This window comes from Camellia sinensis, chromosome 13, assembly GCF_055761805.1.
Source record: "Camellia sinensis isolate YWXY chromosome 13, ASM5576180v1, whole genome shotgun sequence".
NCBI classification, from domain to species: domain Eukaryota; kingdom Viridiplantae; phylum Streptophyta; class Magnoliopsida; order Ericales; family Theaceae; genus Camellia; species Camellia sinensis.
The window spans coordinates 9,377,485-9,403,071 of NC_138973.1; the positions used below are offsets into that span (position 1 = coordinate 9,377,485).

Below are 25,587 nucleotides of genomic sequence, written 5' to 3' on the forward strand. Positions count from 1 at the left end.
ACACCACATCATCTGTCGACAAGCCCTCTCTTTCTTCCTTCTCATCCAACCCCTGCAAAATCGACGAAGTACTCGCCTTCTGTACCTCCAACTGACTAAACAGCTCCTGATTTCACCGTTTCAAATTAGATTTAAGCAACTTTAACTTTTGAGCCATCCGGGTACTAGGCAACCCGGCCACACTATAACTCCCCCACCACGCCTTTACCGTCTCGCCAAAATCTTCGGTCTGTAACCACATATTCTCAAAACGAAAAGGCGTCGGGCCACGCTGCACTCCCCCACTATCCAAAAGGACAGGCCAATGATCCGAGACCGGACGATGTAATCGAGCCTGGAACATCTGGGAGAAATGCTTTTCCCAATCCCCCGTGACCAGGAATCTATCAATACGAGACATTGACCAACCTCCGGACCAAGTATAATCCCCTCCCTGCAACGACATATCGATCAACTCCATCGTATCCATAAAAGAGGAGAACGCCTTCATCGGCCCCGTCACCTGCCTGTCCCCTGTCTTCTCTTCTAGACTCCGCACAACGTTGAAATCTCCACCTACACACCAAGGCCTCTCCCAACAAAAAGCAACAGCCTGTAACTCCTCCCAAAAAGCCTCCCGCTCCGATCTCCTGACCGGCCCATACGCCCTCGTAAATACCCAACGAAAATCATCATCCAAACATCTGAACAGACAGGATAAGGAAAAACCTCCCATCTCCACCCCCTCCTGCACCACCACCCGATTATCCTAACACATAAGAACACCACCTGCTGCCCCTATAGCTGGTTGGAAGGCCCAATCCACATGCCTCCCACCCCAGATATCCCTGACAACATCCACCCTCACACACTCCATTTTGGTTTCCTGAAGGCACACCACATCCGCTCTAGCACTCTTCAGTAATGATCTAACCACTGCCCTCTTTCCTTTATCATTTAAACCCTGCACATTTCAAATCAATATTTTCAAACGCATGGCAACAACAAAGGATCTCCGCGCCCCTTCCTCATCCGCCGACCAGCTTCGGTCCTGTTACAATCATAATTAATGGAGCACTTTAATCTACGTAATTCCTGGCCTCCTCTATCCTTCTGGCCCGTGCTCTATAACTCTTGCCCCCTTGACACACCTCCTCGCCATGACATCTCAAAGGCTGAAAACAGTTTCAAAGCCTCTTCCCCATGCCCTTTAAAAGAAACACCCAAAAATTTACTAACCTCAGCAATCCGAGCCAACACCCACTCAGAAACCTCTTCCGACGTTGGTGGCTGCTCTGTCTGGAAATGCACCTAAGAATCCTACTCTATATCGGACTGAGAGATGGGTGCCACCATTTCCCCAGCTTCCACTACCAATGGCTGAAGGACTATAGCTAGGCCATCACCAATCTTAGCCCCACCAACTTTGATTCTGCCCCTCATTCTTCATGGTCCTCCTCACATCCCTGCTCAGCCTATCGAGCTCCTCCCCAAGCGGCGAAAGTGAAGAAGCTAATTCACCAGCCACTGTGTGTTGCCCATGGTGTAACGGCAACGTGGGAGACCCCGCCTTCCTGAGAGGCGTTAACGTGTCGTTCATCCCCAACACTGGCGCCTCACCGCCGTTGTTTCGGTGACCCGACCCAATAGCAGTGTATAACGACCCGAAGACCTGGTATATCGTTGGGTTCACCTGTGGGCCCACCTTCCTTGTTGGACCAGGTAATCCTTGAGCTAAGGCCTGAGAAGAGTTCAAAAACCCATTGGGCCGCACAACTGGATCTCTAGTCAAAGAAGATTGGGCCACATGCATAGGCACCCAAGTGGTAGGGCCTAAAACCCCCTAGCCCACCTTCTTAACTTGAGAGGCCACGGGGCCCAAATTCCCCTGGCCCAATTTATTAATTAAAGGCCTTGCATATGGTCTGCCCACATACCTATCTCTCAGACCCTCCTTCCCAAAGCTACGACTTTCCCTAAATCGTCCAGACGCCTAATTCCGCCAATCTTCACGCCTCCATACTCGGGTTTCCTTATTCGTTACAGTCGCCAGCTAGGAAGCTTCAACCGACGGCCTCGACTCCGGCCAAACTGGTAGTGAGTACAACCACGACTCCAAACGAAGCAAAACCCTAGTAGGAAGGCTTCTCCCTTTTCGGACAGCAACCGAACTATTCCCAGGTCAGTCGACTGTTCGTTGGCCTCCACAAAGCCCCCGCACCGATCGCTGACAGCCCAATAGGTTTCTTCCCCACGGAGGTGCAAAGGTATACCCATCACTTTAACCCATTTGTACATCCCCGCTCCCAACTTTTTCCCCTTGCCACAGAGCACAGTCAGTGACCACCAACGCAGAGCTAAATCTCGTCCATCAATCACCCATCTGTGCCGCAACACACCTTTGGCCTCACACCGAGTTGTAAAAACAAACAAGAAAGCCTAACTCCTTATCGGACGAATCTCCACTCGCCCAACCCCCTTCCACCAACGGCCAACCCAATCCACTAAAGCTGAGAAGCCAACTCCTCTGCTCCCCCACCTCTCCCACATGACCCACCAACGCCCTCTTTAACAAATGAGACCACCCCTCCTCTGACACACCCTGCACCACCACATCATCAACCTCCAACAAGTCAATTGCCCCCGTAGCCGCTGTGGCCACTCTCCACCCTTTCGGTGCCTTCTTACCAGCATCAATCCAGGTCACCCAACCATCCCCTTTAGCAAATCGTTCCAAAACTAGTGCCACACCCTCCCAGCCTTCCCCAAAATCTGAAATGGGAAGAAAAATCTGAGTTCTTTCACCCTCCGAGGTAAGCATGATCTGAAACGAAGAACTGCCATCACCCTCTGTACGAATCCAAACCACCACATTGCATCGTCTCCCCTCCAGCCGACCCGCAAATGACTGACGGCCTTGGTTCCGCGATGCCCATCGCATCTTCTCACCTATCCATCGTACTTCAAACCCCACCAACCTGACTTCCCTACGCAAGCCTTGTCCTCGCTCCACAATGGACAAACATCGATGACCCCCAGACGTCTCCACCATCTCCTCAATCTCGAAGGACCGTCCGCCAAGAAAGAGGATCCGCCGGCGTGGGCCAATCTCCTCCCTCACCGGAAGCATTCCAGGTAATTACCACATCCCACCGGAAATCGCTTCTTTATATGTATTAAAGTGCTTGATTTTTCTATCTTTTGGTTTGTTTGTTAGGACATCTTGAGAAAAGAATTTGTAACCACGTCTTGGTTTTGTATGGTGGAAGAAAAGATACTTTCAGTTTGAAGGAACATGTTTAATGGAAGTTTAAACTCCTTAGGTCACAAGATTGAACAGCTAAATTTGTAATGAAAATGGAGGCTCCAAAAAATCTCACTGGTACTTGGGGATTCTGCAGGATACAATGAATCGTAGCAAATTGCAATGAATTAGCAATTGAATTGCACAATTCACTCAATTAAAGATTCAACAACATGATTGAAATTGTTTTGGTTGAAAACATTTCGTCCTGATTTTTTTTTTTTTTTTTAATTTTAAAAAGCGACATTTCTGCAAACATCATGCCAGGATCACACAGACACACAAGCAACATTGCACTTCAATGATGTAAATACTTACTATTAGTATACCATTCCATGTCAGTCAAAGAAAAGTCTGTAGGTAGAAAAGATTAGAAATAAAAATGCAAAAGGTACAGTGAAATGGCAGCATTTCTGATAAGAAACCAGTAGTAACAAACAATATTGTTGATTATTTGAGATGACTAGATTTAGATTGGTAAATCATCTAAGTACTTTGTTTTCATTCTGAATATGCTACTAGAATTGAACAGGAAAAGTGCATCACATGACCTAAGATGAAAAATCTGTACCTGGTTGATGTTTTGTGCTTTCAGCCTCCCAACAACTAGATGCTCTAAAACCATTTTCTTTTTTGTCATTTGCATCATCCTTTCTTCAATGGTCCCTCTTGTTATGAGTCTGTAAATCATTACCTGCAAAATAAAGAAATTACCAAAACCATATAGACCATCGCTGATTGCAGTCCCTGAGCCCAGCTTGTGGCAAGCCAAAGTGTGACTTGAGCCTACTTTGCTAAGAGAAGATAGAGAAGCAAAAGACAGACTGCAGACAGCAACCATGTGCTATGGCTCGAATCCGTAGTCAATCCTATTTCTGATAGGGGCAGTTGACAATTGAATCTGATTTTTCCCATTATTTTCGTATCCATAATAGTGCAAAAAGAAGGCCCTCACCAAGGTGACCAATAACATCTGCCTGTACACTCTATAAGATAGAACTTTTACCTTATTTGTTTGGCCAAGTCGATGAGCTCTGGCCATTGCTTGCAAATCAGCATGGGGATTCCAATCACTGCACCAGACATATACAATGAATACAACACAAATAATGATGCTTCCAATCAATGCACCAGACATATACAATGAGAGCCTAGTTTGCCAAACAAACTAAGGTTGTTTGCAATCCTAAGATTATGCGGACAACCAAGGCCGAACATAACTAATTTAAACAATTTCAGTCCATTCAGAAGACAAGGCCAAACAAACTTTTGGACTTGGTTGGCCGCACAAAGTTCAAACACAAGAATAAAGATCTGCAAATCATCATTTATGTTAAAAGATATCCTTCTAAACCCTAGTCATGCCACCCCCACCACCATCCTCTTTGGTGTGGATGGATAGAAGTTAGAGAGGAAAGGAGAGAGAAGGAGGAAGGGAAAGAGGGTGGGTGTAGAGAGAAGTGCTGAGGCTAGTGGTCGGGTTAAGTTTGGAATTATGGAGTGTAGAGAGAGAGAGAGAGAGAGAGAGAGAGTATTTGACCATTCAAACCATTAACCATTCCAAAGAATGATTTATTTTTCCAGTCTCCAGGACCAAATTCTACAAATAGATACACAACATCCAACTGAAACACCCACATTCAAGTTTCTTTGTCACAAAGATACTGACTAGATCTTGCACTGAGCATTTGGCCCACAATAATATAGGAGCTCAAGGCCATAAACCCAGTGCAACCATCACTGCTACTCTGAAGGAACACGGAGGGAAAGATTTCAAATCATCTATCTTGTTTTCTCATACAATCATTTATTCTGATGATAAGAACATTCTCTGGCATTCAAAAAGTTGTCTATCAATAACCCTCGAAATTACTTTTAACATCTCCTTTTATCAGTGCAGGACCACACTGCTAACTCGTAGGTTACTCAAAACCTCCTATCATAATTTTTCTAATTAATAAATTAGAACCACTTTTCTAAAACCAGTAACAGGTGGGGGGAGAAGAACAGAAAAATCAAATCCAAGAACACTAGTTTATTTATCAAAAATAAAAAATAAAAAAATCCAAGAACACTAGTATGTACCTGTCATATATAATAACTGTATCAGCAGTTGCAAGGTTAATTCCCAAACCCCCAGCTCTAGTAGATAGCAAAAAACAAAATCTGGAAGAATTCTTGGCATTGAACCGGTCTATTCGTATTTGTCTCTCAGCCCCACCAACTTTACCATCAATCCTTTCATATTGCCATTTCTAAAAAAATTACAAAGACTTTCAAATAAAATTTCCACATACATAAACAATCCATAGGCTATGGAAAAGGCATAGAGACCATATACAAAACTAGTTTAAAATCCATACTTTGAAGCTACAGTAATCTTCCAGCAAGTCCAGCATATGCTGAAACTGAGAATATATCAGAACTCTATGCCCCTGCTCTTTAAGCTTCACCATCATTTTGTCCAGAAGTTGCAACTTCCCAGAAGATTCCAACAGTTGTCTGTCAAATAGAAGACATAGCTCAAACGATGAATCTTTCCATAAGCACAAAATGTCAGAACAATCCTTTTTGATAAAAGAAGAACCAATAACAAACATCATTTAAGCTATAGAGACAGTTTTCTTGCCTATAGACATGAGCTAAACATAACAAAATCATTAATGCTGATGCAGGCAAAAAAAAAAGAAGAAAAAAAACCCAGCTTCTCTAATACACAACAGACATAGTAAGATAAAAATCGAAATGCATAGGATTACTTGTGAGACTCGTTTGCATCCTCTATATATGGTTCAACTCCTTCTAGCATATATGAGTGGCAGCAGAGCTTGCGCAATTCCATAACCACATTGATAAGAGAAATCTGGTTTCAGAGTATCCAACCATAGTTAAATGTCTAAGTTAAAAATAAAAAAAATAAAAAATAAAAACACAAAATTAACTGTTTGTCAAAATAATATGAGAGGAATGCTATCTATCTTACTACAACCTGCAACCTCACCTGCGCACCACCTTTTCGAGTTAGTATGTCATAGTTGCGAGTCAAAATAGCCTTGTAATATTCTTTCTGCTTGCTACTCAATTCCACACGTAAAATGAGCTCCTTCTTAGGAGGTAGGTCCTTCATAACATCTTTCTTCACTCCTGCAATTTCATTAAAAACAGTTTCACACCCACATGTCAGCAACATATTAACAATTTTAAAGTAAATAATATATAACCAAAATATCAATTGCTTGAACAAAGAGAAGGAAATGCAAAAGGTATGATAAGTTTTTCAAACTATTAAAAAAAAGGCATTTGAACAGGAATGATTTACAAAAACAAATATATGCACATGCTAAGAAGCACAGTCCATGGCCCGGACATGGAGACGTGACACGACACTTGGGGGACACTTAAATATATAGTTTTACATATTTATTCTATGGCATACAAAATGATAAGCAATTATTATGTCTCATTTATGAATATTTAATTCAAAGATAATAATTTTTTAAAGTCTAAAGAGGATAATAGAAAAAATTTAAAGCGATGTCTTTCCATCTGGCCTCAAGAGATAAGAATTGTAATCCACAACTCCATCTACGAAAATTCCACAATTTCCCAACTGGCTGGGGTTCCCAAAAAGAGTATACTTCAAAGTAAGATTTCGTTCCTTCAATTAGAAAGAGGCATCCAAATAGTAGAGTTAACATTTAAACAAATGATGCTGAATATATTCCCTCAAGTCCTCGATATCAACTACTATACCTCCTTAAAGGGGAATTGAGAGCAAGGTTCTGAAAAGCGGTTGCGGTCGCCGTAACGGTGGCGGTGACGCGGTTGCGGTTGCGGGGTGTAAAGGTTGTAGTGTAACGGTTGCGGTAACCGGAACCATGAATTTTTTTATTTTTCGCACAATTTGAAAAAAACTTACCGATACGCATATTTTTTTTCTATGATCATATTTATTGGGTTAAAAATAAATATTGATCAATTTTTGTAAATTTTCAAGTATGATCCAATATATTTCATATTTTTAAATCACTATAAATTGAGTTTTTTACATTTTATTTCAATAATTAATGATTTTATATTATACAAAAAATCAATCACTAACTATTATATATAAGATAAACAATGACAAAAGTAAGAGAATAAATAAGAACTTAAATATATATATACATATTTTAACCAAGCCAAATAGTTAATGATCACACTTATTATTATTATTATTTTCAAACAATATATAGATAGACACACACAAACAAAATAGTTTAGTGATAGCAGCTAAATAGAATAGCATAGGTCTTACAACTTCAACAAATCAATAACATGTTCTTCATCTTCCCTCTTATCTCTCTCTCTCTCTCTCTCTCTCTATCTCTTGCTCCTCCATTTTCTCTCTTTATTTTCCCTCTTCTCTCTATCCCTCTTCCCCAATTTTCAGCTTTTTTTTGTATATTTTTTCGGAAAAAACAGTTTGGAACCGTTACGTAACGGTGCGTAACAGGCCGTTACGGCAGCCGCTACGGCCGACACACCTGTGAATCTCAATCACACTGCAAAAGCGGCCGTAACGGGTGGCGGTAACCGCCAAAACCGTTACGTAACGGCGTTATGTAACGGTTGCGGCCGCTTTTTAAAACCTTGATTGAGAGTCAAAATAAAACCAAGCCATCAAATTTTGGTTAAACAAAGCTAATCCTACAACTTCAATGAACTGTTTCTGCTTTTGATTCTTACATGTCCATCTCTGCCCCATGCATAACCAGGATTAAACAAAAAACAAATGACACTCCAAAACTACATAACAAACCACCCAAATAGTATATGAATGATAATGAAAAGAAATGATTCTTCCATCTTCTATCTGATTTGTACAAGACAAAGAAAATGGATTTGCATTAAATTTAGCAAAAATTAATTAATTAATTGAAAATAACATATTCTGCACAGGACACAGAATTGTAGACGTGTTTCAATTAGAAATCTCATAAACAGAGCCAAACAAGAGTAAGTGAAATAGATTTTTTTAATACTATACTTAGAGGTGAAGATAAATCAACTGAAACTGTTATCACACCATGTCATCCCAAAACTCACACCACAACTGTCATCCCAAAACACCCAGCTAAACACAAAACCAACTTTGAACATCCTTTGCTGAAGTAATCAGTTTAAAGTTACAGCTAAATCCTTGTTCATGCTCTCCATCTTGGACTGTTTTCTTAAACTTCTCAAGCATTCCTATTTGTTATTAACATTATATTTTCATTCTAATCAAAAAAGAGAGAAGCAAAGACGTTTCACTAATTTAAAGTAAAATATTAACTAACATAATTGAGAATGAAATATAACCTACGTAAAGTTTAACATACAAAACATAAGTTGATGAGCACAAAAATTGAGTTCAAGATTAATACTTCTAAGAAGATGAGGTGCCAACATCTTATGAAGCCTTGAGATCTGCTCCTCTTGATTAATATCCTTGAACTCCTCCTGGAATTCCTCTAAACTTCCAAACTGCAATTATTAAAATAAAATACTAAGAGAACGGAGTTTAAACTTAAATGTTGAATCTAGTAGCCATCTATTTTGGTTGTATTTGCTTCTTATACAAAGCTGCACTGAGTAACTGATACTAACCTTCCCAGCATCAAGGAAGTGCATAAGCATGAAAAGTTCATCCAGATTGTTCTGAAATGCATCAACAGAGTAGTCGTAAGTTCATGGCAAAAATCTAACTGAATAATAGCAATTTTATATAAAATTTACTGCAAGTGCTGAAGCTACCAGAAAAGGTATTAATCAGTTTAAATCAAATGCCTATTGTGCATGCAGTAAATATATATTTTCCTTTCATTTTTGAGAGAGAGAGTCAAGCTACTCTAGTCATCTGTCAAATAAGAAAAATAAAACCATTGACTGTAACTAAGCTTTGACTAAATAGAATCAATATCCCATTGCAATATTTCTACCCAGAAAATGTACACGCAGTATCCCATTAGTGCACTAAAATTTAGATCATAAGATACAGGGATATTAAGCAAACACTCGTCAAGTCAAATTTAATAAGGAAGCAACTAGATGACTAAAAGCAAATCAGTAAAAGTGATAGAAGAAAAAAGGAAGCAGTATTAAACAATCTTGGAGAAACAAAACTGTGGCTTATCAATAAAAGCATCCAAGGTATTTGGACCCAAGTTAGGAAGCTTACACAAGATGGATTAGGATATGCATATATAAATGTTACAGAAATGTGTTTGGTTTGAGTTTTTTGGATTAAGTTTTTTGGTTTCCATGTTTTTTTGTTTTTAGTGAATATTTTTAAATTTTTAAATATTTTTTTTACTTTTTTAGATGCACCTTACTTAAATGTATCTAAAAAGTAAAAAATTTGTGAAAAAATATTTTAAAAAATTAATAAATACATAAAAATACAAAAAAAATGTACTGAATTCTCATATTTTTTTTGTATTTTTAGTATTTAGTGAATTTTTAAAAGGTTTTTTTCACAATTTTTTTACTTTTTAAGTATATTTATGTTAGGTGTGTCTAAAAAATAAAAAATAAAGTGCTTAAAATATAAAAAAAAAATTCAGTAAAAACAAAAAAAAACACGGAAAACAAAAACATAGAATTTTCTGAAAAGTGTTTTTGGAAAAAAGGAACCAAGCAAAGTGAAAATTTCCCATTTACAGGATTTATTAATTACAAATAGCATGTCGACGGAAAGCTATGGCTCATATGAGTGACCTACACAAATGAAAACATAGATGATGAACCAGGATCTGTTATGGGTCAGTGGAATGCGGTGGGTTTGGAGACAACACACCACAGAGAAGCAGATACATTAATTTGGCTGGATGATTTAAACTCTGTATGGAAAGAGCAAAAAAAGTCGCTTTTGTTTTTGGCACTTTTGTCTTTAGTGATATTTTTAAAATTTGTGTTTAAAAAATTTATTTTTTCAAGCCTGTCTAGTTTAGAAGGATCTAAAAGTAAAAAAATAAAAATCATTAAAGACAAAAAAAAAGTCAACAAAGGCAACCTCTAAGCTTTTTTTTTTTTTTTTTTTTTTTGTCTTTATTGGATTTTTTTTCTTTTTCTTTTTCACATTTCAGTTCCGTCGAGTCTAGTAGAACCTACAAGTGTAAAAATTTTTTGAAAAATTCTAGAAAAAGTTCACTAAACTCGAAAGAAATTCAGCAAAAAAAGTTGCTAATAAAAAATTGCCAAACCCAGGCTTAGAGTCTTGTAACTATGTCGGACTCATAAATGTTAGAGAATATGAAAAACACCGCATGATGAAAGATATGTAACTTCAAAATCCAAAGCAGGCGAAATGTGGCGAAGGTCAATTACAAATAAATTTAACAACTGAACTTCATCAACTATTTTGCCTTCGTTGGATCATCAAAATATACACCTTCAACAAGAAATAACAAAGTTGCTGTAGAAAATTTAATGTATAAAGAGAAATAGAGAATTGTATTATTGATTGATATATTGATATCTATTACAATGATTCATGATTCCTATATATAGAAGAGGGTGAGTGTGTAGTAGGTAAGAAGTAGGTGAAGTGGAGGTGGTAGTGGTGTAGTGGGTTAGGTTTAGTGGAGTAGGTTTAAGTGGGTGAAGTAGGTGGAGAGTAGGTGGATTTTAACAACCCCCCGCAAACTCAAGGGGGATAGGAACTAACCAACTTGAGTTTGGAGAGAGTAACAAAACAAGAAAATACATAAAAAATAAAAGAGGATAAGAGACACTGTATGGTCGTGTCAGACCATTGGTGAAGACACTGGATGGTGGTGTCATAACGTTGTAGAGGACACTGTATGGGGGTGTCATAACCATGTAGAGGACACTGTATGGTGGTGTCATAACGGTGTAGAGGACACTGGATGGCGGTGTCAGACCGATGTAGAAGACAGTTTATGGGGTCATGTCGGACCGATGTAGAAGACAGTTTACGGGGTCATGTCGGACCGTTGTAGAAACTAACCGGAATCAATGTCGGGACAGTTTACAGAGTCTTGTCGGACCCATGAAGGAGCTAACCGGAATCAATGTCGGGACAGTTTACAGAGTCTTGTCGGACCCATGAAGGAGCTAACCGGAATCAATGTCGGGACAGTTTACAGAGTCTTGTCGGACCCTTAAAAAGTCTCACCCTCAAAAGGTGTGCCCAATCTTTCAAAAGGTGTGCCATCAAAAGGCGTGCCCAATCCATAAAAAGGCGTGCCATCAAAAGGCGTGCCCAATCCATAAAAAGGCGTGCCATCAAAAGGTGCGCCAGACACGCGGCGATGCACGTGATCGACAGAACGCGTGTCGGCCTCTTTGTCATGGTCTTTATAAACCGAAGCGGAGGCTGAGGCTTGGAAGCAGAGACAAAAACCTGCTAGAAAAACTCTGAAAAACTCTTCGTTTTCTGAGAGAGATTTCTGAGAGAGATACTCTGTAACACTCTGTTTTCTGAGAGAGACACTCTGTAACACTCTGTTGTCCAGAAAATGGCTTCGTCTTCCCGTGGTCTGCTCACTCTCTTTCCAGACCTTAGCGAGTCAACAAGAGAGATAACTGGTGCGGGGGCCAGTGAACCTCAACCAAGCGCCCCAGGGTTTGCTCCGTTGAACTTTCCTATGCGGTCTGTGGAGCAAAAAATGGCAGTGCAAACTGACATTGAAGCCAATCAGTATACTTTGAAGTCCTGTGTGGAGACGATGACAGCAGTCACAAACTTGTCGCACCGGCTGCAGAGTAGGACAAATGAGGTGCAGCATTTAAACGGCCAATTGGCTCTGCTCCAGCGCATGTATAAGGATGCGCGAGCAGAGATAAGTGTGCTGAAGGCGGAAAACAAGGAGCTGAAGCGGAAGGCTACCGTGATGCTCCGATTTGGAGGTCCACCATATGCTGTAGTGGAGGAGCAGGGTGGAGTGAACGTGCTCGGTGGAGTGGGTAGTATGGAGGCAGCGCCGGTAAGGGACACCCAAGAGAAAAGCAAGAAGAAGAGACCTGCAGCAGAGTAGAGAAGAAAAATCCCACTGTGGGTGCGGGTGTGTTGTGGTGGTTTGTTTGTTTGTTGGTTTTTTTTTTTTTTTTTTTTTTTTTGTGTGTGTGTAAAATTGTGATCGGGGTTTATCCCTGAGATGAATAAAATATGATTTGGTGTGCAAAGCTATATGGTATGAAGGGAATTGGAAAAAGATTAAAAAGAATGTGAAAGAAAAATAAAGAAAAAATAATGAAAATATATTTGAAATCAAAAAATGAAAGATGGAGGAAATAAGGAAAGTGGTTTGGAGAAAATAAATAAAAATAAAAAATAATGGAGTTGGAAATCAAACGGAGGAGAGATGAAGATTTTTTTTTTTTTTTTTTTAATATAATATAATAAAAAGAGATATATATATATATATATATATATATAATAAAGAAAGTGGGGAACAAGAGTGTAAAGAAAAGAAAAAGTATAGGTTGCATCGTGGATCACATGGGTGAGTAAAAGAAAACAATAAAGAAATGAGTGGGTGCCCCCCATATGCAAGGATAGTGCTGGCACTTCAATAGGTGGTACAGCCTGTTGAGCATCAGCTTTGACAGGAGCTGCCTTTGGACCTTTTCTCTAATAAATGCGTCAAACTGTTGCTGTTGGTGTTATCAAGAATGTGGAGAAGAGGAGGCTTGTCTGATGGCCTCTTGGGCTGTGTAATCATATCGAGGTTGGTGGACCTCTCAATCATGTTGTCACCCTCAAAACCAGAGATGGGGACAAAAGGAATTTTGTCAGGGTTGTAACCAACCTTCTTCAGATAGGAAGAGACTTCCTGCACAATTTCATCATACCTTGCTTTTGAGTACTTAGGAGTGGTAGCATCCATCTTGTTACAGCAGCAAATCATCTGCCTCACTCCAAGAGTAAAAGGAAGGAGAGCATGTTCACGGAAGAACTTGGGCTCCTTCTCAATCTCCTTGCCAGATCGACGATCAATCTCAGCAAACTTGACAACAATGTGGGAGGTGTGGCAGTCAAGAACTGGAGCATACCCATTACCAATCTGACCCGGGTGATTCATAATAATAACCTGGGAGGTGAAATTTGCAGCTTCCTTGGCTAGACCATCCTTTGAGTTGGATGCAACAAAACCACGCTTGAGATCCTTCACTGCAACATTGTAGATGAAGACGATCGAGACGGTGGTGTATGGGAGGACAACAGTGAGAGGAGAGGCAGTGGTGGTGGACTCGAAGAAATTTCAAGCTATGTGTAGAAAATTCTAGCAGATTAGGTTGAGGTCCGGCGGGCGGCCAAGGCGAGGTTGCCGCCCGCCGGTGAAGCGAAAAATACTAAGTGCTTAACCTTGCTCTGATACCATGTAGAAAATTTAATGTATAAAGAGAAATAGAGAATTGTATTATTGATTGATATATTGATATCTATTACAATGATTCATGATTCCTATATATAGAAGAGGGTGAGTGTGTAGTAGGTAAGAAGTAGGTGAAGTGGAGGTGGTAGTGGTGTAGTGGGTTAGGTTTAGTGGAGTAGGTTTAAGTGGGTGAAGTGGGTGGAGAGTAGGTGGATTTTAACAGTTGCTCAATAATGATGTCATCCCAGGCTAAAGAAATATATACTAGTATGAGCCCTCATTGCTACTCACTGGAAAGCAAACTCAGTTGTCGAGCTAGGAGCGCAATTACTTAAAAATGAAATTTCCAAAAAAGGAAAACCAATTAAATTGAGATTTTTACAATGAAAAAGCAAATGCTAAATGGGAATGAAAAGGCGGAGAGAACATTTGGGCTCCATTTTAAGTAAAATATTTTACAAAAAAAAAAAAACATTTTTCTTGTAAATTGATTTTACGAAAAAAAATGTTTATGTTTTTGTTTTTGTTTTTGTTTTTTGGCATTTGGTTGACACTTGAAATAAAAACATTTTATTATCTAAAAGAGAAATTTTGATTCAATAAAAATGTTATTTATGACTTTTTAGTGAGCTAAGATACTTATTTGAAAAGGCTAAATGTGTTGAAAGGGTAGTGAGTGAGAGTCAATTTTGTAAAAATTGACTTGCAAAAATTTTAAAGGTAAGTCATTTTTGTGAAAATGATGCAAAAATATTTTCCTTAAAAAACATTTTACTTACTTTTTGTTTAACCAAACAAAGGAAAATGAATAAAATATTTTTGACAAAAACATTTTACATCAAGACAAACAGAGCCTGGTTTGCATCACCCTAGGAAAACCACACAATATTCTCCAATCAATCTCAGCCCTAAATTGAAACCCCAAATTTATATAGCAATAAAAATTGCACTTTTCAAAAAGTTTCAGCTTATTGTAGTTAAGAGTTAGACTATGATCTCAAAAAAGATAAATAAATCAAACATCAAAACAAAATGTTAGAACGTGTCCCACATCACCTGGAGTTGTCCCATTTGTGCTGGTTATAAGACTCTAGTTTTCCTCTCCTTAAGCCTCGTTTGGGGACTGACTATTTTAGCCAAAAAGCAAAAAAGCCAACTAAAACTAGTCACATCACCTCTCTACTTTTCTGCACATCTTTTCGTAAAAAGCCAAAAAGTTACTAAAATAGCTTGTTCCATACCTAAGTTTTAAAGAGAAGTGTGGGTTGAACTTTTCAATTTGATATCAGAACTTGGTTGGACCTATGATTGGTGTGCCGTTTGTCCAGCTCCTGTATGTTGTGGTCCAAGAGGATGGGTTGGAATGTATCTCACATTACCTGGAGTTGCCCCATCTGTGTTGGTTATTATAAAGCTCCAGTTTCCCTCTCCTTAATACCTAGGTTTTAACGACAAGTGTGGATTGGTTTTTTCAATTCAAAAGGAAATGAACATTGGCAAACCTTGTGGATCTGGAATTTTTAATTAAACAAAGAAGAAATTTACTTTTGGGAATAAATGGTGATGGACTGATTCAGTGCAGCTTATTTTAAGCTAAATGCTGATACTCAGAAAGCAGAAGCCAAAAGCACACCTCCCCAACTTCTAGGTAATCAACCTTTGTCAGCTTATTTAAGCTAAGAAGAGTTTCAAAATGAGGGGTCCAAAAAATGTTCCTTACCACTGGATTAATAGAGAAGATAACATGAAGGAAAAAGAAAAAGAGATGAGATAAAATGAACAGCAAGCAAGCTCACGAGAGAGAGACACACGCAAAGAGAGACAGAAACAGAGACAGAGAGAGACATAGACTTTATTCTCTTTTATACATAATTTCCAATGTACCATTTTAATGTGAATTGACTTTCCTACAATGGTCTATATACAAAATCCCTACAAACTTATATGCAACACCAAAATTAATGCGTAATTTTTTTTGACCACTATTATTAAACCATTAAAACTTCGCAAATTAAGATTATGAAATAATTTTGCATTCTCTTTATATCACTAACCTACCAAAATAAACATATTTCCATGCCAAATTCTCAACGGTTACAAATTGGATAGCTTGCATCACAAGTGCAAAGAAGCAACAATGTTCGGTCAGACAAAATTCCACCCCAAGTGAGCATCAATTGTTCCACTCGTACCCATTAATCAACAATTAATTTAATGAGGGCATATATAAGCTAAAAAGTGATAATCAGAAAGCAAAAACCAAAAGTACCCCCCCAACTTCTAGGTAATCAACCTTTCTCAATTTATTTAAGCTAATAAGAAGAGTTTCAAAAGGGAGGGTCCAAAAAATGTTCCATACCACTTGATTAATAGAGAAGATAACATGAAGGAAAAAGAAAAAGAGATGAGACAAAATGAACAACAAGCAAGCAAGCTCAGAAGAGCAAGACAGGAACACGCACACACAGAGAGAGAGTTAATACTCTTCTAAACATAAATTCCGATGTACCATTTTAATGTGAATTCATTTTCCTACAATGGTCTATATACAAAATCCCTATGAACTTTTATACAACACCAAAATTAATGCTATCCAACATAAATGCCTAATTTTTTTTATTATTAAACCATTAAAACTTCCCAAATTAAGATTATGCAGTAATTTTGCATTCTCTTTATATCACTAACCTACCAAAATAAACACTTCCATGCCAGATTCTCACCAGTTACAAATTGGGTAGCTTTAGTCAGACAAAATTCCACCTCAAGTGAGAATCAATTGTTCCACTTGATGCACTATGTGCACTATGCCAAATGTTAGGTGCGTACCCAATCTTTCCCCTCTCAAACACACATTATTGTGTCCTATTTGGGCATTGTTTTTTATATATGTAATTGACTAATCAATGTTGACTCCTTACTAATTACAACTCATATACAGTGGATGAAGGACCCAGAAGTGTTTCGCTCTCTCTCTCTCGCTCTCAATATGGCATTGAAGAATTCAATTGTGAGACATGTTCCTTCTTCTCATGTCCTCTCTCCTTCATTCCTCTCTCATTTCCCTTTTTTCTTCTGGTATTTTACTTTCTTTTTTTTTGTTTGTTGTCGATCAACAACAAATACAAAAAAAAAGGACAAGAAGTCCTCTAAAATGAAAAAGAAAAATGAACCCGAAAAACATCTATACGTCACAAACCGCTTTCCAATCTCCAAAAATTAAAAAAAATGGAACCCCTTTGAATTATATGGAGATAGACGCCCAAAATGATGCCAAATGACACACTTTGCCCCACATCGAATATACATCCTCAAACTTGTCCTAAAAATCCTTGAATTCCTTTCAACTATAAACCCCAAAAAATCACAAATACAACACATCTCCACAGCACTTCCACCAAGCCTTGAAACTTAACATTTGAGCATACTTCCCCGAGGCCACCCAATGAACACCGCCCAATAAGAATAGACGTTGCAATAGATTCAATCCGTTGGGCAGTGTAAGAAGAGATTATTCAAGGATTCCTCATTTTGCCAACACAAAATGCACCACTGAGGACAAATATAGTGGTTAGGCCTCCTTGCTTTCCAAGAAAGGCAGAATTCCTACCCACAATGTTGCCTATAGCCAGACCCCTTTCTCCTTGGGAAGGGACGCTACTCCCCAATTGACCAAATGATCTTTCTTACCTTCATCCTTTCCTTCCCAAAGAAAATCCCTCATCAACTTTTCAATTCTTTTTCTTCTATTTTTCCTCAAATCACAAGAACCAATATCAGGAAGCTGCAGGAGTCTATTAGGAGCAGCTTCACATGTGTTCAAACCATATGGATTGTACATAAAGCCATCCAGAGTTTTGTAGTGCTCTTTTGTCTCTGCTTTCAAACAATTTGATATGACAAAACAATTTCATGTGCACATTCAGGATCCAAAAAATTCCAGGTCCATATCACTAATTGTTAACAATTTTACATTTTTTTTATCAGCAGTTAACAATTTTTCATTAGCTTTGCGCATGCATTAGTCTTGGCTTGGTTACTTTCACATATTCTGAATTTGGGAATTGCTTTGTATAGTTCATTTTTTTTATTATTGGCAATGTATAGTTCATCATCATCCTACGCGGTAATTGAATGTAAGATTGTGGATTAATTTGACTGGAAAATCAGCTTAGCGGCATATAGATATTTTATATTGAATTGCAAGTCTGTGGATTATCTTATTCTGGTACATCACAATGATTGGGTCTACTATTACTACTAATGTGATTAAAAGGCCCTTAATTTAATCCCCTGATCAAACTAGGATACAAACCATAAAACCAAATATTGTCCCCAAGGAAGGACGACATGGCCAACAGATGAGATTTAGGGTTTACAGGGTCGCAATTACATATTAAGACAAGTCATCAAGACTAAGATGGCTTATACAAAGCAATACAGAAAGAAATTTTGCTATGATTAATATATCAGTCCCATATCTTTCATGGTACTGACAATACCAAGTAACAACACATATCAACTGGTATGCAGCATATCAGTTGAAATGTGAAACAACTATTACGAAATTCCAACGATTCATATAGGGAAATGTCTACAAAGAGGTGGTACTTTTGTTTTGTTAAAAAATTAGTTAAAGGGCAAAATGCCATCCAATGAATAAATATGCCACTAAGAATGAAACATGTCCCAAGAATAAGAGATTTATAAATTATAACAGTACCCAAAAACATAATACTTGAAGTTGACAACAAACCTGAAGAGGTGTTCCTGTCAAAAGGACACGATGTTTAGTAGAGTACTGCTTCATCGAAGAAAATAATTTTGAATCCTTATTCTTGAGACGGTGACCTTCATCAACAATCTACATAGAGATATCACCAGTTTTTACTAGCAAGAAACATACTGTAAACTAGCAAAGGACTCAGCAGGCCAAAGAATCTTACCATACACTCCCACTTTATCGGTTTCAATGATGTAGTGTCTAAGTTAATCATTTCATACGATGTTAGGAGGACATCAAATTTTATTCTATCTTGCTTGCTTTCACCAACAATTTGACCAGATTTCTTCCTTTTGCTCTTCTTATTCTTTTTAAAGTAAAATTCATACTCCCTAATGGTGGCACGAGCTTGGGAAGAGCCAACATACATGACCTGCGGCAAGAAACTTTATTCAGGTAATGCAGGTCCACTGATTATCAATAGAAGGTTGAAAAACCATATACATACAACATTCATTTGAGGTGCCCATGTTGCAAATTCACGTTCCCAGTTACGCAATGTTGAGAGTGGCGCTACTACTAAATGTGGACGACGGAGATTATCTTCAGCCAGAGATGCTAAAAAAGCAATGCTCTGTATTGTTTTCCCTGCATCAAAGGTAAACCACATATTTACTTTATTTCGAGTATGACCGAGTCACTTAAAATATTAATAATAAGAATTTATATTTTTTGATATATCCTCCTTGCCATGCGCATACGCAAGTTCTTAACTTGCAGAAGTTAAACATCTATTCTTCAATATAAAGGAACTCTATTTGCTTTGTTCAGCATGCTGGAATGAATCAGTGGAAAAACTGGTTAAGCGGTCATTATCAATACAATTAATCTCACATTAGATGGCCTAGATTAATAGCACACTTTCATTTTATGGTTATTAGAACAATAGTTATCTAAATAACGGATTTAAGACTGACAATCCCTACTTCGATCATTCCATATATGATACTCAATGTAGTTGGAATAATCATGTAATAGTTGCATTGACAATTTCTTATAACTCGGGGGCTGTTTGGTGCAGCTTATCTGAGCTACTTATAGCCTTTTTTATTTTGGGAGTTTGTGCTAGACTATTTGGTGCAACTTCTGCTTATATCTTATTAGGCAAAATAGCTTAAATAAGCTGGAAAAAACTGATTACTGAGGGAGGGGTGTTGTTGGCTTTTGCTTTTTGATTATTATCTTTCAGCTTACAAAAAGTTGCACCCAACAGGCCCATTATAAATGGCAGTGACAGCAACAGTGACACCTACACTTAAGTTCCATTTGTTGTGAAAGTAGAAACAGCAATGCAAATCTAACTATTGATATTCAAAAAGGAACTACCAGAAGAAAAGAAAAAAGGAAAAACAAAAATAAAATTACACAACAATTAGAGAGAGAGAGAACCTACCTAGGCCCATTTCATCTGCAAGTATCACATGCGTTTGTTTGGACCAAGAGAAACGTAAGAAGTTCAACCCTTCAAGCTGATATGGATGAAGTGAGCCTTCATTTACATCAAAATGCAATTAGAATTTCATGATGGTCAAATTAGAACAGAAATAACAAACAATCATGCACAATCACATAAAGCAGATATCAGACCGGATGTACCTCCAGAAAGAAATTCAGGACTGTGTTCATACTGTTGAAATTCTTTCTGTTTGTTTTTTGGTTCTGTGGCATCACGATTGTTGCTCTTCTGCTTACTTGAAGATAGTTTGCGATGCTTAGAGTGAATTTTGTTAAATCTACTAATTTCTTGTTGAAATGAATTAATATCTGATTCAAATTCCCAATAACATTCATCATAGGGAAGCTCTTTCCATTTAACAAAATACTCCTTCTCGTCATCATCTCCCCTACAAAATTAATGAATGAAATTCAAGCTCTCAATGCCACACTATAACAAGCCATGAACATGATACTATTATCAGAATGTAGCAAAAGAATCAAATATGTCTGATTGTCTCCAATCTGAAGTTTATTCAAGATTTCGCATAATAACACTAAAGATTTGGAACAAAGTTGCCCAAATTAATTAAATTCGGAAGTTATCAAAGTTTGAGTGAAATTCAAATTTCAATGAAGGGTGGATTGGCAAAGTGAAAAACGTTAGGATAGTTGAAATTTACAGCCAGAGTTGAACACTATTCATAGAACAAGAGTAATATAAAAGTTGAGATAGTTGAACCTGCAAGCAAGAATCCGATCAACAGTAGTCCATTCAGGACGAATAGCCACAAACTCATCTTCAGAGTTATTAATTGATGACATTTGACGCTGGAAGTTGTTTACTTTAGTCCTCAAACGAGGATGTGCCTTGTAAGCTTTTAAAAATTCTTTCTCGGGCACCCTGAGATAAGGTATCCAGCAGATGAGGTTATAGCATCTAAAAATATTCAAGGAAAAACAAACATACCAAGAAAAAAACCTAACAAATTTATTATGGCACCAGAAAAGACAACTAGAAGTATTCCAATTAGTTTACAAGTCACCAAACTGTAAACTAGGACATTCTCCTTCAGGAGAAATAAACTACTCAAGATATCTAGGTTCCTTTATAATAAAAGAAATTGTCAATGGCAACCACTAAACACAGAAATACCATGTGCAGTGAAGATAAGATAATCCTTTCCACTTCACAAGATATTGTTTCACAAATATTTGCTTTGAACCCAGCTTAGAGGCATCACTATCATCAGCAACAGTAGGGCGCATTTCACAGTCTAAGATCTTTTCAATTTCATTTAGAGGGCTAGCCTGCAATGAGAAAATATTTTAAATCTTGCCAGCATCAATATATTACAATGGCATGAAAGTCTAGCAAAACTAGCAACATCAAGGCATAATGGAACCCTACACATTCAGGGCACCTCCAGTTGCTAGGACGAGGGGGTTTCAACGGTGCAAGTAAACACTTGGGGTGATAGGCATATGTACATGTTTCACAGCACCAAGGATTTCCACCTTCACCACATGCTTGACATGAATCAGGTTTCTGTAGACAAAATAAATAACAGAATGAAAAATTTTAAGTTATATGAGACCGCATATCTTCTAGAATATAAAACCCAAGAGGCAATTTTTGACATAAAAGCTCTAGTATTAGTACAACCACGAAATTGATGCATTTCAAATTCAGAATACCAGCAGCTGTCCAAAACATTCCTGATACAGTACCTGTCAATCTGAAGATGAAACCTCACAGGAGTTTCTAGTCCTTAGCCTAAACTATTTCAAGAATAGCATAAATTTTTTTATGGGATCTCCTTTTGCCAATCCTTATAGTCAAATCAGAAGTATCATAATTATCATTCTAATCCTTCACATTCCAAGCCAATTATATATCTAACATACGATTAGGTTCAAGCAGCAGACAAGAATACCTTAAAACAAGATTACTCTACTATGAAGAATAAATACTATTAATGCTATCCACGTTCATGCACTCTGACAACCCAAGGTTTCCATTATCAAATGTTTCGGTTGAAGTCCTCTTTGGACTTTTTGCGGAAGCAAAGGTAAAGAAAAATTAGGTTGTGAATCTGTCACAATCATTAATTGGAAAATTAAAACTCCGAAACAGCGAACAAATTACAACTCTTCAATAACCCAAGGTGATTCCTTTAACGATTCTTCAATCAAAACCCCGAGAAAAACACCAAACTTAAGGAATTTTCCCACTTCATTTGCTACAAAACGGTTTGAACCCATGGCCCAGGCCACAATTTATATTGCCTACCTAACCTTTCACAAAATACTGTTAACGTAGGCCATTTTACCTTACATAAAAGTTGCCCACTCTTTAGAACCTTAAGCCCGCCTTGTGGTACTTATAAAGACCAACTATCACAATGTCACATTCAAAACTCTCTAAGAGTTGGACTTCTTGCAGATTAATTTCCACAAGAAAAAGGCTTCCATCAAATTCCTTGAGAAAAAGGCCATTAAAACTTTTTGGCTTCATGAATGGATGAAACAAGACAATGGACAAAGTACCACAAGCTGCTAGCTTGAGTAGAACCTCCTGTTACCCTAAAGGGGAGCAGAATTTTAGTCCAACTTGTGACACCGGTCTCTGTGTTTTATTATCTAAAAAATAGTATAAAAAAGGTATGTGCCAAATTGCAGCAACCCGTTTGTTTATAGTGAATTTGCCATGGATCACAGTGTTTCAAAATCTATGGGGCTGTTTGAAACTTTATTTAGTGCTCAAAACTGAATAGATTTCATGGATCTTCCATTAATTGTGTATAATGCATAAGCACAAGTAGCTACCACCTAAAAGGAGCTGAATTTTAAGTCAGACAACCCTATGTTTTCACAGAATGCCAACCTCAATCAATGAGACATGTCTATAAATTTCAATAATTCAGAACTGATCTTTCACTGGTTTTATTTTTTTGGCATTGTCAAGTTGAACATTCCAATGAAACTAGTTGTGATTTAGTTGCAGCACCTATGGGAAACAATGCAATCATATATCTGACCCAAGCAAACACGCTCCGCCAGCCCAAATATGAGCTGGGCTACAAAATGCATCCACAAAGAACCAATCAAGCCCGTTTCAGTGAGTGAAATCTATATAAGAGCAATGGGATCAATGCTAGACATTTACAGAAGGAAGTGCAATCTCGAATATCTGATGATTGCAGTAAAATTCCTATAAAATCTCCCAGTGTTGAGGTTCAAATGAACGGAAGAAACAATCCATGCTAGTCACTTGTAAAAGGAAATATCTGATTGTTCAGTCAATTTTTACTGTAATTCACAATCTCACCTACCAGTGCAAGTCCATTTAAAAAATGCATCCTATTTTGTAATAATAATGAATAATGTTCATATCTAGCAAATGTTGTGAACTTGTCTTTACAACTATTAACTTCATTGAGAACTGCAAAAATTTTATATATAAATTACTGCAACAACATACAATCGTAAATGCTCAACAAGGCTCATTGACAAACCTGAGCTCAGGCAAACCAACACAAACCAAACTTAAATGGGCTACTCAAGCTTAGCTCAGGCATGACCTTTACTGGAGCTTGTAAGTTAACCAACACCATCCTGAACAACCCAAAACTCAGCCATCTCAACCCAATTGAAGCTTAGCTCAGGCGTGACCTTTACTAGAGCTCGTAACTTAACCAACACCATCCTGAACAACCCAAAACTCAGCCATCTCAACCCAACTGCACCTCTAGCTGAACCACCTATATTTACAAATAAATGAGCACACAACGCTTGATTCGTAAATGTTACAAAGTCCCAATGACTGGTGACAACATTAAATGACTGCCTGAGGCATATAAGAATTTTAACGCTTTTATCTTTTAGTTTCGTAATGAAGGAAAAATTCATTTTGCAGTTGGAAAATCTCACAAATTTCAATTATCATTAAGTGGTGAATATGTTGTCATCCAAACTTTCCCAAATTATTGTCCCAGCTGTATGCATAATGCTGCATCAAACCAAGAAAAGCGCAGTTAATTTCTTCAGCATGAAATATAGAAATGACTGTAGAAATAAGGTAAATCAACCGCGGGGGGAGGGGGGTGAATAGCGAGTCAAGGATGGGCCCATGGTGTTGCAAATCGGGGCGAAAGTCACCCACCCTTACGATTACGAAAAATTCCCTTATTACACTAGTATTTGCTATTAATTATCTCCAAAATATATAGGCTCACCCCCTTTAGAGTTAAAAAAAAATTCAAGTGGTTGCCCACTCTATATTAATATATATATTCAAACTTTATTAATTAATACTTAATTAAATAAGTTCTTAATTATAATTTGATTTTTATTTGGAGAGCTTTGAAATCGTCACATTGGGCCCGGCAGTGTAATAGAGGATATGTACATGTTGAAGCATGAGACATTTAGTGGTCCAGCCCAAAAGTTAGAAACTAACAAATAAAAAAACCCTCAATTTGATCTCACCTAAGCAATCGATAGAGTTTTCCCCCTTATTTATCACCATGGTCTCTGTGTAATCAGTTCACCAAAAAATCATCCCTTGGCTAAAAAATTAGAGCTATTTAACTAGTATCCCCTTCTACATTTGTCTAACTATATCTATACATTAGGGCATCTACAATCTCTGAGTCAAAACCTATATCAAATTTAAGTTTGGATAAAAATCACTCAAAACACCCTCAACTCCTTGACCTAAACTAATACCAAATTGAGTTTTACTCAAATTTTTACCCAAATCAAGAGAGACTCAAATGTTTACTCAAATTTTCAAAGTTATTTTGTGACTCTTAAATTTATCACTCTACCAATAGTAAAACTTTTACACAAATTTCTATTTAAATCTGAGTTTGTCCATTGGAGTGGTTCATAGGTGATTAGGTCAAACAAAGCAACAACACTTAAATTTTTCAATCAAACTGTGTATAAAATAAAACAATAATTCAAAACTAAATGTAGAATCCTGGGTCACTCCAACAATGCCTGTAACCAAATAACGTTAATTTTGGCACAGATATCAAAATCATGAATTGAAACAATCACAAGTAACAAAATAAAAAATCAAGAGTTTAAAACCCAATTGTGCTTAACAAAAATGGGTTCACAAATCAATTATGCAAAAGAAACAAACAAGATACAAAGAACAACAACAGACCGCATCAGCTCTAACAATCCTTTCAAATTTTTGCGGACCAGACCCAGATTTTCCATGGTCGATATCAGCATCGTCGTCCCAATCATCAATGTTGTAAATGGGTTTTCGATCAGACCTAGCACGAAGCCTCTCGACCAAACTACCCATTTTTCCCCTGCAACAAAAACATATATATATAGGGAGCGAGAGAGAGAGAATTGAAGCCTCTATGTGAGTGAATTAAGCTTCGATTGAAAGCTGAAAATGAGTTGTGAATAGATTTCGATCAAATTGGAATTGAGTAGCGAAGCAAATGCAACGCAAGGACTTACCTGAGGAGGAAGAGCTGTGCGCATGCGAGAGTGACACTAAACGATATTGTCTGAGTGGCACTTTTATATGGGACTTGGGGGTTGCTATATACAGAGCCAGAGGTGTGTGTGATCGTCCTATTTCATTTTTTTTTTTTTTTTTTTGGGGGGGGGGGGGGGGGGGGGGGCGGTCGTTCTATTTCTTTTCCTTTTTTTTTGATGAATAATTTTTCTTTTTTTTTTGGTTCTGTTTT

At 37.6% G+C, this 25,587-nt stretch overlaps 1 protein-coding gene and 1 long non-coding RNA gene across 2 annotated transcripts in view; both read right to left on the bottom strand.

Moving 5' to 3' along the window:
* LOC114275400 (CHD3-type chromatin-remodeling factor PICKLE) overlaps nt 1-25,587 on the bottom strand; it is a 36,383-nt gene extending 10,796 nt beyond the window's left edge. The window contains exons 1-18 of the mRNA XM_028217435.2: nt 25,355-25,587; nt 25,044-25,197; nt 21,276-21,413; nt 21,021-21,175; nt 20,607-20,768; nt 20,027-20,274; nt 19,824-19,919; nt 18,879-19,018; nt 18,594-18,803; nt 18,404-18,511; nt 8,915-8,965; nt 8,692-8,791; nt 6,285-6,427; nt 6,043-6,146; nt 5,647-5,785; nt 5,369-5,538; nt 4,290-4,356; nt 3,855-3,977 (exon numbers count right to left, since the gene is read on the bottom strand). Of these exons, the coding sequence (XP_028073236.1) occupies nt 3,855-3,977; nt 4,290-4,356; nt 5,369-5,538; nt 5,647-5,785; nt 6,043-6,146; nt 6,285-6,427; nt 8,692-8,791; nt 8,915-8,965; nt 18,404-18,511; nt 18,594-18,803; nt 18,879-19,018; nt 19,824-19,919; nt 20,027-20,274; nt 20,607-20,768; nt 21,021-21,175; nt 21,276-21,413; nt 25,044-25,190 (2,301 nt within the window). The 5' untranslated portion in view covers nt 25,191-25,197; nt 25,355-25,587. The remainder of the gene's footprint in view (nt 1-3,854; nt 3,978-4,289; nt 4,357-5,368; nt 5,539-5,646; nt 5,786-6,042; nt 6,147-6,284; nt 6,428-8,691; nt 8,792-8,914; nt 8,966-18,403; nt 18,512-18,593; nt 18,804-18,878; nt 19,019-19,823; nt 19,920-20,026; nt 20,275-20,606; nt 20,769-21,020; nt 21,176-21,275; nt 21,414-25,043; nt 25,198-25,354) is intronic.
* On the bottom strand, nt 23,299-23,877 carry LOC145805935 (uncharacterized). Its single transcript, XR_014348254.1, has 2 exons — nt 23,798-23,877; nt 23,299-23,628 (listed from the first exon to the last, which is right to left on the bottom strand). It is a non-coding gene; the product is annotated as an uncharacterized LOC145805935 (long non-coding RNA).